We start from the raw sequence: 16785 nt of genomic DNA on the forward strand, positions 1-16785 counted from the left end.
GAATCAAAAGAAGTCATGTTCATAATCGCCGAGAAATGTTTTTCAACTTTCTCATTTGGGGGAACTCTTGAGGGGTTGGCTTTCCTGCCCCTGGCATCATGTCAAGCGGAGACTGCAGGCCGCGGGGCAGATAAACATTCAGAGTTCCCTCCTCCCATAAATCATGTTTGCAGAGAACTGTGAGTGTGGAATAGCTTGAGAACTTCTGATTTGTAGGAAGTCCCTGTCCAGAGTCCAGCGTCTTTTGTGGTGGTTAGAGCATCCGTCCCCGAACTAATCAGAGTACTCTTGCTTTTTCCATTTGTCCCAGCTGTGAGCGCCTCCTTTCCGCGGATGTGGCCTGCCGTTTGACGATGACCTCTCATCCTATCTCACTTCCTGCCCCTTTTGTTTTCCAGCAGCCCTCTTCCAGTGGGAGCGTGTTTGGGTCTGGAAACACTGGAAGAGGGGGAGGTTTCTTCAGTGGCCTTGGAGGGAAACCCAGCCAGGATGCAGCCAACAAAAACCCATTCAGCTCGGCCAGCGGGGGCTTCGGAACTGCAGCCACCCCAAGTAAGTTGAGACCGTTTGCCCAGTCTCTTCGGCCCCATAATGCCATTGTCATCCCCGTAGTGCTAGCAGAGCTTTGGTGACAAGCGTAGAAAGGAAAGAGAGGGGTCCAGAAGGCCCATAATATGGATCAAAGCAGTGTGATCTGTTTTTATTTTGAGCTTTATTTTTGGTTTTTTAATGAGATGTCCTATATAATCACAGAAAGACAGCAGAGCTGCACGGTGAGGCTCTGTGCACTGAGCTCCTCCCCTCTCCTCTCCCAAGGCCCAGATCATTCTGTGTCTTAGAGTTGAAATGACTTGAAGTGAATTCAAGGGGACAGGTACAAATGAGAGCAGCAGAGCAAGCGGGGTGTGCTTGGAGAAGGAGCATCTGGGTTTTCGTTGTGTGGTACCCTCTTGGAATTGGTTTGGAAATTCAGCTGCCACAGAGAAATGTTACCCAAAACTTAAAGCCTTCGTTATTTGTCATCTCTTACATTTTTGCCTTATTTTCAGTTGAAGCTGTATCATTCTGCTGGCACTTTTTTCTCCAGCTAATTTTTCAAATTCTTTGTTGATCTGTCTATTCATGGTTGGAAATGAAAGAAATTTGGGTTTGTTTGTTCTTTTTTTAATCTTAAAAAAATCCTGCCGCTGATGGAGGCTGAGATGGGAAGGTGGGGGCCTGTCATTTTCATCTCTGCTTCCCTCGTTTGACACGCCGCACACGGAGCATCTCGGCGTCTGCTGTGCTACACCAAGGTCCTCGTGAATCGGGAGCTGATATTCTCAGACAGGACAGGAGCTCCCTTCGCGTTAAGGCTCACGCCGTTCAAAGCAGAGTTCTTTATCCTGAGTCTCCAGATTCACCGATTAGTTGTTTTGGTGTCACTGTTCACCTCACGCCATACAAGGGAAGGTTAGAATCAAGAGACACAGACCTCTTGTGAAATTATACGGCGGAGGTCTCTCCTTCAGCTCTCAGTCTCCCGGGAGGAACTTAGAGTCCTAGAATGAGGGACATCTGGGTGGCACCGTTACGCGTCTGCCTTTGGCTCAGGTCACGATCCCAGGGTCCCGGGATCCCTCTCCTGCTTCCCCTGTTTGTGCACGTGCTCTCTTTCTCGCTCTCTCTATCAAATAACTAAATAAAATCTTTAAAAAAAAAAGAAAAGATTCCTGGAATGAAGGGATCCTAGAAATTGTGTCTAGTAGTTTTCAAAAACTTTCTGCAGATGAACTTCTAAGCAGAAGCCCAATATGTGAAGCAGGTTGAAAGGAGGTCTGCTTGGAAGCGGGGGTCAAGAACCAGAGACGCTGCTTGCTTTCCCCGTCTTCCACCCCCCGCCCTCAGCGTGGAGCCACGGGGCTCCACAGCACATACTTGGGCAGCAGATCCTCATGTGGCACTCTCTCCATTTTCCCGTGAGGAAGTGAGCCCCGAATGGTGAGGTGTTTTTAAGTCACAAGGCCAGAAAGTGGCAGATCTAGGACTCTGCTAGATCACGTGTAGCTACAAAACAGCATCTGGCACAGAAGCAGCACTCGGTGACATGCTACTTAGAAACGTGGGTTTCTCCCTTGGGTAGGTTACAGTCTGTGACACTGTGTTACCAACCAGCTTTGTTGAATCTTAGGTGTGTCGTATCCTTGTAAAAATCCCCATTCCTCCTGCCTGAGTCATCTCTTCGGCCCTGGTTCTTACCTGTCAGAGAATGGCCTTCTCTCGGCGGGGGGCTGGCGATGGCTTGCCCTAGCTCATGGGAGCCAGCTGTGCACCCCTCTGTCCAGTTCTCCCATCTAGTGACCCTGTGTTGGGACACCTGAGCTCTGCCATCGTGTCAGTGTGTACCCCATGGGAATTGGACCACACGGCGAGTCAGCACTGCCCTCCTCTGCCCCCAGTCCGTTGTTCACTGGCACACCTTTTCTCTAATTCTTTAATTCTGGTTTAAAATTAAACCAGAGAGCGCCTGGGTGGCTCAGTGGGTTAAGCCTCTGCCTTCGGCTCAGGTCATGATCTCAGGGTCCTGGGATTGAGCCCCACATCGACCTCTCTGCTAAGCAAGGAGCCTGCTTTCCTCTCTCTCTCTGCCTGACTGTCCACGTACTTTGTGATCTCTGTCTGTCAAATGAATAAATAAAATCTTTAAAAAAATAAAAAGTAAAATTATATCAGATATTTTTATAGGATTATACCAGATTCTTGATACCAGACACCTGCTGGTCTTCATTTTCCTAAACATTGGTTTTTATAAGCCAGCAGTTTACTTTTATGGTAAGAGAAGTTTCAGATATTGAAAAGACTTAAACATTATTTTGCTTTGAAAACTGAAAGGTGACTTGATAGTGAAAGGGACAGGAGCCTTTGTAGCCCAGAGGACCAGGTGCAGAAGAGGAAGAACGGTGGAGGAGAAGGAGCTAGAAGTCATCTGGGGACAGCTATTGTCCTCACCAGAACTGAGGATGCTTTCTGCGAACCACCGGAGGCAGCCTCCTTCTCTTTGGGTGACTCTGCAGTATTTGACACTTTGAGCACAACGTCTTTCCTGGGCTGTATAGACCGATTCTCCTGGTTCTCTTTCTTCTTTTCAGACAGTTCCTTCTCTACCGCTTCTCTCTGTCCTTGCAGGCATGTCCTCACTGTCATCTGGGTTAGCACGGTAGTGTCCAGACTCCCCTCCCCGCTTATCCTCCCCTGGCATGTGGACATTCACACCAAGCTGAGTGTGTTTAACTCTCCTCTGCATTTGCCACTCTCCTTATGCAGAACGGCTGGCAGCTTCCCGCTGACACGAAGCCAGCTCCTTGGCTTGGACGTCTGGGCCCTCTGTGAGCTGCCCTGCACACTCTCCTGTGCCCCCACCATGTTCCCTCGGCGTCGGCCGGTCTGCCAGCCGTCCTCTATACGCACACCGCTCCTCTCTGCCCGCTCTGGTGCCAGAGCTCCCCTGCTCCCTCCACTCCCCCTGCCGAACCCACCCTTCCTGTAAGGGTGACTGTAAGTCTACGCTTGTGTGCAGCTTGGCCTGAGGGCCTCGGGGGTCCCGGTGATCTCTCCCTCTCTGGAATCCCGCAGCCCTTGTGTTCCCTTCCTTCACATGACATCAGGTGGAAGGGAACGGATCCTATGGACGCTGACTGCTTCTTACAGCAGGACTTCTCGATGTCGTGTCCCCATTTTACCAATAAGGAAATAGGATCAGGAGGGGGTGTGGAGCCACCAGCATTTAGTCTGAATATGTTTCCAGAACCCTGACCCACCCCAGTGCCTCCTGAGATCTTCCTAGCCTTGCAACGGAGCACAGCTCCTCCCAGGCATGTCTTGTCTGATTGCCCTCGGGCCCGTTCTCGGGGGCACTGAACACGCTCCCATGCAGCCAGGTCTCTGAGCACAGGCTGGGCACTCGGCAGTTTCCCTGGCGGCCGCCCGGTCCTGCCGCTGCCCTCTTCCGCCCTGAGAGGTTGTTAGTCTCCTGCCATGATGGTAGAAGCCAAGCCGGGAAGACTGCTGCTGGGAGCTGGCATGTCCTTTATCCAGAAGCCCACAGCTCATGAAGGTTTCTGCTCTCTCTGCCCCCGGAAACTATCTGAGATCCACGCTCAAAATTCAGGGGTCACTTAAAATTCAGCAGCACCGCGCGCTGTTACCCACGAGCACTTACTGCCTCCCCATGTCTCATCCTAAGGACGCTGGTTAGAGCCATCCTCAGTGCGTCCTTTCTGTTTGGAGGCCCGAAAGGCATAACTTGTGTGAGGATACGGAAGCCATTTGAGGAGAACCTCTTGGGCCCGCGGGGCTCGCGCTACAACTGTTCTTCCAGAGAATGTCTTGGAAAGTGTCCCGGGCCTGAGCTTGTTGAGGAACCCCCTACTCAGGGCGTGTTGAATTCGAATCCGTGACTTTAGGCCTGCAGAATGACTTGGGACCGGGTCTCCGTGTTAGTGTTTGTATCACATTTATATCAGGGATAGCTTAATTGAAGCAGGGTTGGACCCTCATGTTGAGTTAGGCAAATGTTTTTTGCCAAATGAAAGACCCAAGACGACCGGTGTCAAGCCGGCGGGGGGAAGCCCAGAGCCGAAGCCACTTGTCCCTGGACTCGCCACCCCCGAGAGTAGAAGTCACCGGCCGGCTCTTTGAGGACAGCTGCTCTGCTCACGTGTGAAGAGGTTCCTGCGATGCCTCCTGTTCCAACAGCCAAGATAACCCTCTGACTTGCCGTATTTTAAGAGCCAGGAACTGTGTTATTTTGGAGCCGCTGGGAAGGAACCGAGAAGCATGTTGTTGACTGCGGGAACAGAGAGAAGCGGACCTTGCTTAATGCCACTTTGCTTCAGAGCAGCTTAAATAAATCCTAAAACATTTCAACATGCAGAGCTCCTCTTGAGACTGTGAATGAAAACTGTTACAACTCGACTGGTTTAACTCTCACGATCTTTGCAAAATGAAAAGGATTACGTTTTTTGCCACTGATCTGTTCTGTATCGTCTTATATGGAACACAAGAGGGATGTGGCAGGAAGAAGAGTTAAAGAAACAGAGAGGAGAAGTTCTCTTTCCTGAGGCTCTGCCATGGGCCCAGCTAGGCTGCGCACACGGCAGCTCATCGGAGCCTCAGCAGCGGTGCGGACGCCCCTCACTGTCCCCATTTTATCTCAGAGGAAACTGGGACCTGGGAAAGTGAAGTCATTGCCGCCGGCTGCTAGGTGTCCTGAGCCAGGGCTGCCTGCACAACACCCATGTACTCCACTCTAACGTCGTGAGCATCTGCAGACAGAGGAGTCTCAAGAAGACGGAGGGGTGAAGATGCCCAGAAACTTCTGTTCTCTGACTTCAGGCATTTCAGTCTCCCAGCATCGTCCCGGGAAAATCATTTCACCTCTGTATCTCAGATTTCTCCAAGGGGACAGCTAGCCCCAGGTCTCATGCTCGAATGGATTTGCGGTTGGCAGTTTTTGCCGCAGTGGCATTAAGGAAGTCGGAAAGTTGCAGTCCTCTGTTTCTGAGGTGCCGAGCAAAGGAATGGCGGAGGAGCCCGATTTGCATCTCCAGCGCTGAATGACGGTCCTGCCGCCGAGAGGATAAAACGCGGCCTCCAAGCTAGCTAGCCCACTGCCAGAGAGCTCGCGCTACTTGAGAGCACCTTGCCCCCAGGAACCCCTCTACAAAAGGGAGATGGGTGATCCTGTGGTACCGCGGAAGGGGGGGGACGAAAAGGAGCTTGTGAGCCTCTCCCGCTGTCAGTGCCTGGCCCGCTCCTAGCCAGGCTCTCAGACTGCAGAGCAGATGACCCTGTGGTGGCCCGGCGCTCTGTGCACCGGTGCCTAGAAACTCGGGGTGGTCATGTCCCTGAGATAAGCCACTCACTTCCTGGATTGTTGATCAAGAGCATGACCACTACAAATGTTAACGGTTGTGTCTCACACAGGGGTGGGGTCAGCAGCAGAGCGAGATGGGGGACCTTGGGATTGACAGGTCCGTGGCGGGCCACCTCTTCAAACAGCTGGACTTTGGGAGTGACTTTACTCTCCTCCACTTCTCTCCCATCACCTTCACGGCGAGCCCCTCATCGACTTGGGGGAAGGCCGGCCCATGCGATGTTTGCGCTTCTCCCGTGGTGATGGTGGCTCATGCTCTCCCTTGCCCACCAGGAGCATCAGTTCAGCACCCCAGTTCTGCCTGTGCCATTGGGCCTAGAGCCCATTTCAGGACAGCATCTCCCTGCCTTCTTTGGGCACAAACGTACTTTAATAAAACACCCATCCAAACATGGTGGGGAAGGGTGAGTTTTCTCTCCCCTCTCCCCCCAAGAAAGGGTAAAGGAGAAATTCCTGATCGCGTGCTCTTTGTGTTCCCAAGTGCTTCCGACTGTGGCTTTTTAGGCAGTAGCGGTCAGATTTGCGTTTCTTAACCGACAAAACACTTGTTACCCCGGCTCGGGTTTTAAGAATTAGTTTCCTTTATTCCTTTCATTCTTGGCATGGCTTCGGTGTGTAGAGCGAGTGACCCACCTAGATAAGCATCTGAAAGGTCAAGGGCTTCCCTGAGCCGCATCGGAAAAGGAAATGAGACTGGAAGTCTTGCCTCTTCGTTCTTCAGGGCCTCTCCAGCTCCCCTCAGATCAGAATTAGGAACATCATGGTTTACCTTGTTTCGCCGCCATTCCCTGAGCAGATCTGGCGACAGCACACGTGTCCAACCCGACTGTAAAAGCAGAAGCTGGAAGCCATGAAGCTTGCTTCGAACTTGCTCCGACTTTATTTTTTCTAGCTCGACAAAACGTGAAGCTGGTTTTCCCGGGAGGAGATGAGTGAGCACGAGCCCTCTTCAAAAGAAAACCGCCTCGCGGGAAGCTGGTAGTTAGACTGGAGCCGTGTGGGAGCCCAGATGCGCGCCTGCAAAGGAGCCTTTTCCCTGGGCCTTGTCGCAGCTCCCATGCATGGTGTGTACGTGGAACCCGGAGCCCGGGTTCCCAGAGATTAGAAACTTGTCATCAACATGCAGCAAATCACAGAAGGTGCTCACCGCGGCCCGGCTCCCTTGAATCCCAGACTTGTCACTTGTTTCTCCTCAAACACCTAGCTGCAGCTTCCTTTCTGCTCTAAGTAGATAAGGACATTTTTTTCTGACTCTGATCTCCCTCAACATGTTCCCCCTTTCTTTAGATACCTCTAATCTATTTGGAAACAGTGGGGCCAAGACATTCGGTGGCTTTGCCGGCTCATCGTTTGGAGAGCAGAAGCCGGCCGGCACTTTCAGCTCTGGAGGAGGAAGTGTGGCGTCCCAAGGCTTCGGGTTTTCCGCTCCAAATAAAACAGGTACTCTGATAATTATTAGCTGTGGTTTCTTTTTAGATGTGTAGTACATATGTGTAGATACCTGGAAGGGAGTATGCCTAGGGTGGCTCTCAAGGGAGGAGGATTGGGGTACAGATGAAGTGAGTTTTCCTCCCCAGTTCATTTTTATATTCACTGAGCATCTACTGTGTCCCCAGCACTGTTCTAGGTCTCCCAGAACGTGTTAAAAACAAGAATGTAAATATTTAGCAAGTGCAGAGCGTCCAAAGTAAGGGAACATACGAGACAGTGATAACTAAAATATAAACAAGAAAATACCCGAGTCACAGACGAGCTTGGGGCCCATTCACGGTCATGGGCAAGACAAGTGGTCTGTTTGGTTTTTATATCTCTTTCATTTGTCCTCTTTCTCAAGTCACTTTTTTTTCTTTTGAGCATAACATACATGAATATATTACATATACATGTCCCCATACAGCATCCACGTACTGTAAGTACACGGGGCAGTGATTTCTCTCGGGAAGAGCGTGCCGTTGGGGTGAGGGGCAGAGAGTGCCACCCGCACTGCTTAGCCCAGCGTCGCTCGTAAATGCATTTGTGAACTATGTGGCTTTCTGTGATCATATGCGAGGTTTAGGATTTCAAAATTTGAGGAACAGTACACGTTTAGATACAAAAACATACTTCATTTCTATCAACTGCCTCTCTGTCCTCTTTCTGTCTCAAATCTCCAGAGGGTCTGCATTCCTGTCCCTGTCATGTGGAAAATTGTGTGAAAAGACCCCCCCCCCCAAAAAAAAATCAGTGGCAGAGTGGGGGAAGATGTTTGCAGAGAAGGAAGTTCTTTAAAGCAGACTCCCCAGGGGCGAGCGATCAAGATGCTTGTCCCTTGTGTGTCCGAGAGCCTCTGAAATTCTGTGAGTTCCAGAGGAAGGACCCCCTCCAACCCAAGGACCAGATGCGTGGGTGGCTCTGACTTAGGACCGCCCCACATTCTGTGCCTGGAGTCCCACCTTCTAGAACCTGAATTGCTCCGGTCTCCATGAGTGTGCTCCATTACTCAGACCTGTGGCTCGGGTGGGTTAGTCTTTGATTCTTCCCAGAGTTTCAAGTGCACTAGACAAGAGCGTTGCGGCTTTACTTTGCCCCCAGCCTTCCTCGCAGTAAAGGATTCAAAAATGAGAAGGCTACAAAGCTCTGGGTCCTGGTCAGCAAAGCAGACATTTGACCAAGAAATGTTAATTCATCAATCATCGAGGCTTAATTAATTAATGAATTTATTTTGAGGAACCAGATAATGGGTTTTTTTTTGATTCATGCATTTTTCTTACATGTTGTTCCTTATCCCGGAGTCAGGTCCCCATTGACTTTGAGAACCTTATGCTTTCATTTTTTTAGTCTTAGAGAAAATATATCCTCCTACCTTTCAGACTATTTTTCCTGTTTGACTGTTTGCCCCGTGGAACCCCTCAGACTGCAGACGGAGAAAGCTGCAGGGGATGAATGAGCCAGTAGCTGCAAGGGTGACAGTGAGGCCGGAGGCAGCCCGTGGCCCCTGTGCTTCGGGCACTTGGGCTCTCACTGCAGGACTCGTGGCAGTGTTCAGGGGGCTCCTGCTGTAGGAGGAGGTGCGGCAGAGTCCTGAGCATAGGAAAAGGCTGCTTTAAATAAAGGAGTCATCCTTCCTGCCCACGCAGTGCAGATGCCTAAGACATCACGATTGGCATCTTGCTTTAATACAGATTGTAGATGGACCATTTTGACAGGCCTTTGGAAAGTTCCAGAAGTGTCCATCCTCCCTCAGTACAGTTGCCTTAGGAAATAGTAGTGCTAGAGATTACTTGGGGGGATAGAGGTGGGCCCAGACAGCTGTACCCGGCCCATTGGGCTCACGCCAGTTGTGGTGGAGGGAGGCAGGCTGACCCATGCGGTTAGGTGGTAGGCACTCTCTGAGTCACTCAGCCGGTGCTACCACGATCAGCTGGCTGAACTTAGGCAGATAACATTGTCTGAACCTCTTCCCTCCTGTGAGGTCAGGCCGGGTTTTATCTGGGACCATGAAGGCCAAGTGTTAGGCAGCAGCTGGCACATCCCCGCCACACAGAGGGCCCTCAGGAAGTCAGGTGTTGTATTGTCATTGATCAGTAGCAAATTGCTCTTATGGAGAAGAAAACCGTGAAAATGTAGCATCTAATAAAATCATACCCTTCCTAGCATCAGGAGTGAGTTGCCTTCCTCCACAAAATAAAACCAGAGTGCCCATTTTCCTCCTTTTTCACTTAGCTCTGACCCAGGTTTGTTCGGGGACAGTGTGTGTGCGTGTGTGTGTGTGTGTGTGTGTGTGTGAGATGTATGTGAGGGTGGGTGTGTATGTGTGGTATGGGTGTGGGGGGGAGGGGTGGCACACGTATGTGTAGGGTGTTTAATCTCCTTTCCCCTGTCCAGTTTACTTTCTCTGTCTTTGTGACTTCTCATTTTTCACTCACACTCCACTAAGAAGTCAGAGTAATATTGTGCACAAGGCACCAGATCCGGCCACGTGTGTCTAGGAAGAGAGCGTAACTAGATCTGTGAGCGGTCGTAAATAATTCAACTGCAAGGGTTTTTTTAGCACTTTTTTTTTTTTTCCAGTCTCTTATATTTGTAACCCAACAGTCTCCATTATCATGGCTTGGAATTTCACTCAAGGTTTGAAAATCTAGAATGTTAACCCAAACATGAGCCTTAGCAGAAAGTATCTTCACTAGCCATAATAATAAGTAAGCACGTGATTGAGTCACAAAATAACAAATAACAAAAGAATTCAGCTAACAGCTTTTCCTACCCAGAGTCTGATCTTTCCTGATTCAGGTAGCAGAAGCTTGTGGTGTGATTATGCTGACGTAAGAAGGCCTGGCTCGTGCCTCTGACAGCAGGACTCGCTTTCCGCAAGGGGCGAGAATAGTGTCCCTGGCGCCTCTTTCCTTGCACCAAGGCCACTGTCATTCCCTTTAGCACGTAGCTCCTAAGGCCAGTACTCATTTTAAGAAATACTCCCTTCTAGAGCAAGCTTCTTATACAAGTTTATTCCATTCATTCCATTCCATTCAGCGGACACTCACGGAGGGTCTCAGCTCAAAGCTTCAAATGATGTATGCAGTATCTTGGGGTTTGGGAACCCCATCAGGAGCACAAGGCATAGTCAGGGAAGGATGGCCGTTCTTTCCGCCCGATGGGCATCTCCGCCAGTCCGAGGAGGCCACCTCGGCGCACCTGACCTGTGGCACGATGGGCTACGCAGGTGCCTGCCCCTGATCCCCCCGTCCCTGTTCACGGGAGCAGCAGGGGCCGTCGGGCCTCTGGTGGCCTCTCCTCAGGGCTGATTGATGGTTTTATCACGTTTATCCAGCCGCCTTCCTCCAGAGAGGAAATTCGGTGTGCTTTTTTTATTGAGGAGTAGCTCCTGACTGCAGAGAAAAAGCATTTTTTTTTTAAAGAAATTCTTCTGTGCAGAGAGACTGTGGAGAGAGATGTGAGAGCCATAAGCTTTAAATAAATAAAAAGCCCCGGGCTGAGCACCAGTGCCGTGCGCCTCTCTATCTCCTCTGTAACCCAGTTCATAGGTTCTCCCCCTGAGAGGAGACTAGGAGCCTCTGGCTTTATAATGTGGGTTTTCACGAAGCTGGAAGCCTTGCATGTGTCGTGACAGTAACAACATCTGTCGTCTTTGACAGCTGGGCAGGGATCGGAGTTTTCAAGAAGGCTTTTTCAGTGAGGAGCCTCCAAACGGCGCTGTGGGGCGGGGAAGGGGTCAGCAGTGCACCAGGCCGCTGCTCGGTAGTGATCTGATTCCACGAGCCTGGGAGCCGACTTGTCCGGCTCGCCCGCGGGAAGGATCGAGGGTCTCCCAGACAAACACAGGGTCTGCTGGGTTCCGAAGGCTCCGAGGAGCTCCCCTGGTGGACTCGACCCCTGTGCTAGAAGCGGAGGGGGTGGCTGGGTATTTAGAAAGGCTGTCACCCCCGTCACGGTTTTCTGCATTTGCATTTCTAACCTATTCTCCCCTTTTTCCTTCCTCTTTTGATTTGGTTTCTCACCGCTCACTGTCTTCTCTTCCTGTCTCCTTTCTTTTTCCCTGTTTCTGTTTGTTTGCCTCTGTTTTGCTCAGGTGGCTTCGGTGCTGCTCCAGTGTTTGGCAGCCCTCCTACTTTTGGGGGATCCCCTGGGTTTGGAGGGGTGCCAGCATTCGGTTCAGCCCCAGCCTTTACAAGCCCTCTGGGCTCGACGGGAGGCAAAGTGTTCGGAGAGGGTACTGCGGCTGCCAACGCGGGAGGATTCGGGTAAGCCCCCCCGGGGAGGGACCTGGGGATGGCCCAGAGCACGGGGCCCGGGACCCCTGGTTTGGAAAGACAGTTCTTGCATTTTCCCGACTGTCACTGAGCTGAGCCCCCCTCCCTCGAAATCCGCAAACAAGTCAGTCCAGGATGTGTCTTCGTCCCTGGGGAAGGCTCACTTCTTCCAAGCCAGCCTCTGTCGGCGTGCAGGTGGACATGAGCTGTTACGTCACCCGAAAACGCGGAGTGCTGGTCGGCGAAACCCTGTTCTCTTCGTGGAACTCAAGGATGATTTAAGAGAGAAAAACAGTCCCGTCCTGGCTACTTTAGAGCCAGGCCTGCCTCTTGTGTGGGGACTTCTGTCAGGGGATTCAAGATGAGTAGTTTTCGCCACATTCTTTGCCTCTCGGGACTGTTGTGTCATCGACCCATTGTCCTTGAGCAAACCACTCCTTGTGTCCCCGGCTCCACTCAAGACCTCCCAGAGTGGGTATTCAGTTCACAGTGCAACGGGCCAGCCTCCACCCTGGGCCCTGACTGGGCCCCCAGCACAGTTCCGAGTCTCAGGGACTGCTCGGCTTTTAAAGCTGCTCTTAGCGCCTCGTGCACATCCTCCCTTGAAAAATGCCATATTAGGGATTGTCTTTTAAGGGCCCCAGAAATTCAGTCTGGTTGCCAAAACCCCAAGGAGAAAATAAATAGCCTTCACCACACCACAAAGTCCCGATAAAATGTCTGTGGTGATGACTACAAAGTGCCTCGTTCAGAGGACATAGTAGTGTCTGAAGTCACCGTCTGGTGGCCCTGGGCATAGGACGCAGGATGCGTAAAACTAGAGACATGGGGAGGGGAGTGGGGGCTTTGCTTGGGGGGTGGTCAGGGTACTTGGGGTGAATCTTGGCAAGGTGAGAGCATCTTTATCTTGAAAGTAAACTAAACGATGTTTTTACTCATACCCTACCCCACCCCATGAAAGATGCTGGTGTGGAAATGCTGGCAAGTTTCCAGAAAGTGAGCAAGTTGATAAATTGTTTCCTGGAGTTCATGTAGAGACTAATGGTTCTTTTTTAAGTTTCCCCCAGGAAACCCCAAGAATTAAAGTTAAGGAGAGCTTTCATTCTTCTTAAAGATTTGTTTATTTGATAGAGATCACATGTAGGCAGAGAAACAGGCAGAGGCGGAGGGGGAAGCAGGCTCCCCTGCTGAGCAGAGAACCCGATGCGGGGCTCGATCCCAGGACCCTGGGATCATGACCTGAGCCGAAGGCAGAGGCTTAACCCACTGAGCCCCCCAGGCGCCCCTAAGGAAAGCTTCTGAAGGAGAGTTGGGACCAACTTTAGCCAGTGTTCTTGGCAGATTCTGACAAGACACTGATGTCTCCGGTGACCGCCCAGCACAGGATACTGCAGGCTTGGAGGGTTTGGGAATCTTGAGGTTTTGTTTATTTATTTGAAACCTGCTGTTTTCTTTTCTAGTAGGAAAGTGTCATATTCTGCCTTGGGTGGGGAGGTTAGCTCACCCACATAAATCCTGACTGGCTGGTTAGTTCCGTTTGGCCAAAGAGGGCTGACAGGGACCGACTGAGGTGTGAGAACTGAAGAAGAGCCTGTGACCTTTCCCCGGTTCCCTGGCGTCTGGCAGATGTCAGAGGAGCGCCCACTGCTCGTGAGAGGCCCGGACCAGGGGCAGGAATAGAGCAGGACCAGTTGGGACCGCACCAAGGGTCTGCTTCCCGAAGACCCCTCACTTGTCATGAAAAGTCAGTAGAATCAAGATCTGGAGAGGAGCTCAAGACAACTAACTGGGGGAAGGAGGTTGTCGATAGATGAGAAATGCCCAAATGATGGAATGAAATCCGAGAATTATTGGAGATGGAGCAAGAAATGTAGTGCTGCTCGATTTCCAGATGAGCTGGAATTTCCAGACAGTGGAGAGGAGCAACACCCTGGACCGCGTGGCTTTCCTGTCACGTTCATGTCCTCCTCCCTCCCAAAGCCGAGATTCGCTCTGGGCTCCAGCCCGCTCTCTCTGAGAGGCCGCTACTTTTAACCAAGCGTGTCCCCTTGACTCGTGCGTCGCGTGCATCCTGAGCCCCACCAGGGCGGGCCGAGGCCTCCGGGCAGCAGGCGCCCGTGTGGCCACACTAACCACCGACTGCTTTCTCCCTGGGACCCAGGTTTGGGAGCAGCGGCAACACCACATCCTTCGGCACCCTCGCAAGTCAGAACGCTCCGACTTTCGGATCACTGTCCCAACAGACCTCTGGTTTCGGGTCCCAGAGCGGGGGATTCTCTGGCTTTGGATCGGGTGGAGCAGGTAGGTGGCCAGACTTGGTTCCCGCGCCAGAGTCCTCCTGCCTTCTCCTTAGTAAATGCCTTCCCCCGCCCCTGGCCCCGAAGAAATGAGTGATTTTTACCTGGGGATTCGGTTTAGTATTTTGAAGGCTAAAAGTGGGTGAAAGCCAAAATATTCTTTTTAGGCTTTAATTAGACGCGGAACGTTGTGCCGCTCCTCACCAAAGAGAGGCAGGGTTGCCTTGATTTTTCTCTCAAGACAAGAACCAAAAATAATCATCATCTTACTAGACTTTGGTTTTAAAATCCAAGACGGCAAATGCCAAGATGTAAGATGTAGAGACCTGATGAGATGCCTTTGATCTGCTGCCCGCTCACTTCTTCCGATAGTGGAACGCGCACGTTCGCTTTTATCCCTGCAACATGTTGATGAGGCGCACAAGTCAGGCATCGTCGTTTTACAGATGAAGACAAAAACCCCACGGGGCTCATTTGCCCTAAGAGCCAGAGAGTGGGCCACAGAGCCGGGCCTAGAACCCAAGTATCTTGCTTCTCCAAGAAGCAGCAAGTAGATGGGAAAAGAAAAATACGATTTCGTGATGACGGGGGTCCGTGTGGCCCTGGGCCAGCGGAGTGGGAGGCACTGTGCCAGGGACCACTGCCCACCGTGGGCGTCGGGGAGGGAAGAACCCTGAAATGCCAACCCTCGCCTTCCCCGTCCCACCCTGGCCTTCAGGTGGGGGGCGGCGGGGCTCTCCGCAGGGAGTGAAGGGAGGGACGCGGTGGGGGCAGGACCCCCCAAACCCCCGCCGCCCCTCAAGTGTGTGTGCGCTCATTTCACTCCCCCCTTCCCATCTTTTCAGGATTCAGCTTTGGATCATCTAACTCGTAAGTATTCACTTCTAGTTTCCAGCCATTAAATAAGGAGGGAGGAGTATGTGGTATGTGAAAACATTACACTACTAACTTGTGCTCTGTTTGTACATTTGATTTGTTTTTCCCATTTTCTAAGCTTGTCCTGGAAGCATGGGGGTTCCGCAGCAGGTTTTGGGTTTCGTGGACCTGCTGATCTGAGCAGGAATATAGCAGGAGGTGTCCTGCCTGGCCTCCTCCAGGGTCACACGTTAAGAGAGGGGAGTGTGCCTTCGGATGAGCAGAAGGCTGGAGGGCGGGGCCTGAGAGATGCTGTTCCTTAGTTCCCTGGTAGTGTCTCAGAAGCCTTGTGCTGCCCACGGGCCTCCAGGCCCATCACCAAGTCTTGAATTTTGATCCTCGTTCCGTGCTGTGTGGAACTGCATGACGCTCAAAACTCAGAGTCCCGAACTTGGCCCAGGCAGCTGCATGAGCCCCGGAGCCCTTCCTCAGAGCCGCCGCTGACCCACCTCTCCCGGCGCTTCCTTGCAGGTCTGTGCAGGGCTTTGGTGGCTGGAGAAGCTGAGTGGGTGTCGGTGCTCCTTTCCGTTCCCGCGACCAGCTGCGCTCTCAGCCGCTCTTCGCTGCGCCGCACCGGAGCAGCCCTTGCCCGTGAATATTCGCCCTGAAACATACCCAGAAAGAAACAGCAGAAACCAAAACTCTAGTGACGCTTGATCGCTTGTTTGTTTTCTTTTCTATTTCGTGTTGGTTGTCGTGCCCCCCCCCACCCCCGCGCCGTCCCCCACTATTAAACTCTGGTCTGTTTCCATGCTGAACCCATGGGGCTTATGTCAGGTCACCGCCTGGGAGAGAGGTTTCCTCGTGCCTGGGGCTCGGAGAAACCTTCCTGGCCTTCCGCCAGCCGGCAGCGTATGTCTTCCAGGGTGGCACCAGATGTCGGCGGCGGCGGAGACGGACGCACGGAGAGGGCGGGCAGGAGCTTCTCCCAAGACTTTTGAAGCTGTAACTTGGCGTCTCCTTTCCGTGTCCTTGCCGCTGTCAGCTCTCAGGACCCTCCAGGCCCCAGCCCGGGAAGCCCTGCACGTGGGCATCAGCTGAGTCTCAGAAGAGCTCGTGGCACCTAAAGGGAAGATGCAGGGGGCCGTGAGGCAAGCCTGGAAAACAGCCCCGTGGACACCGATGATGGGGCCGCCGCCCCCTGGATGACCCCGTCAGCTTGTCTTCTCGGTCTGGCTCTGGGGGCTGCGTGTCCTGCCGCTGATTTCTCCGACTCTGGAGAGGCGTGGTGCAGAAGCGCGCCTTTATCTCCAGTGACAGCGACTGGTCACCAGGCCTGGCCCGCTGTCTGTTAACCGCAGTGCAGATAACCCTGGGGCGGCCGGGAGCCAAGGCGACATCGCTGCTGCCGACGCCACAGACGCCACAGCCCGTGCTTGCCAGCGTGGCGGGCGGAGCCCAGCTTCAGTCTGGTCCAGGGCGGGGAGCGCGGGACCCTTCAGGTCTGGGCGTTTTCACTGCTTAGGCCTGCGGTGCCCTAAGCAGTTGCCGACAAGCAAGGACGGCCTCTCGTCGCAGTCGGGCCAGGATGCGATGGTGCATTTGGCTCAGGTCATGGCAGGGGAGGGTCAGGAAGGGCTGTTCAGAGTTTTACAGATTGGAAAGTTCTATTTTAAAATGCTTTAATAAAAGTTTTCCATGTGATTGAATCTGTCCCGTGATAGTGTGGCCTCGCTGCTTCCGTCGGCTTCCCCCCTGCGCCGCAGCCCACTCTGCCGGTCCCCCTCTGCGAGACTGGCCTGGACCTTCGGTGTGACGTGCAGGCCCCCGCGCCCCCGTCCTGCAGACCGGGACTTGGTCCTGAAATGGGGCCTGGACATCCCAGGGCGATGAGCTCCCTGGTTCTTAGGCCCCTCAGAAGAGGAGGGCCAGCCGGCGTCGCTGTTGGGTGTCAGGAGCCCCAAACCATATT

General features: G+C 52.5%; 1 protein-coding gene across 5 annotated transcripts in view; it reads left to right on the top strand.

Annotated features, from left to right (window-relative positions):
• The window catches only part of NUP214 (nucleoporin 214), a 98282-nt gene extending 81760 nt beyond the window's left edge, over window positions 1–16522 (top strand). For 4 of the 5 annotated variants that reach the window (XM_080819212.1, XM_080819213.1, XM_080819215.1 and 1 more), the window contains 6 exons: window positions 399–552; window positions 7202–7354; window positions 11481–11652; window positions 13823–13962; window positions 14804–14828; window positions 15345–16522. In XM_080819212.1, the coding sequence (XP_080675338.1) occupies window positions 399–552; window positions 7202–7354; window positions 11481–11652; window positions 13823–13962; window positions 14804–14828; window positions 15345–15378 (678 nt within the window). In that variant the 3' untranslated portion in view covers window positions 15379–16522. The remainder of the gene's footprint in view (window positions 1–398; window positions 553–7201; window positions 7355–11480; window positions 11653–13822; window positions 13963–14803; window positions 14829–15344) is intronic. The other variant, XM_080819214.1, reaches the window with a different exon arrangement.
• The last annotated feature ends 263 nt before the right edge of the window (window positions 16523–16785 follow it).

This window comes from Martes martes (genome assembly GCF_963455335.1).
Source record: "Martes martes genome assembly, chromosome: 12".
NCBI classification, from domain to species: domain Eukaryota; kingdom Metazoa; phylum Chordata; class Mammalia; order Carnivora; family Mustelidae; genus Martes; species Martes martes.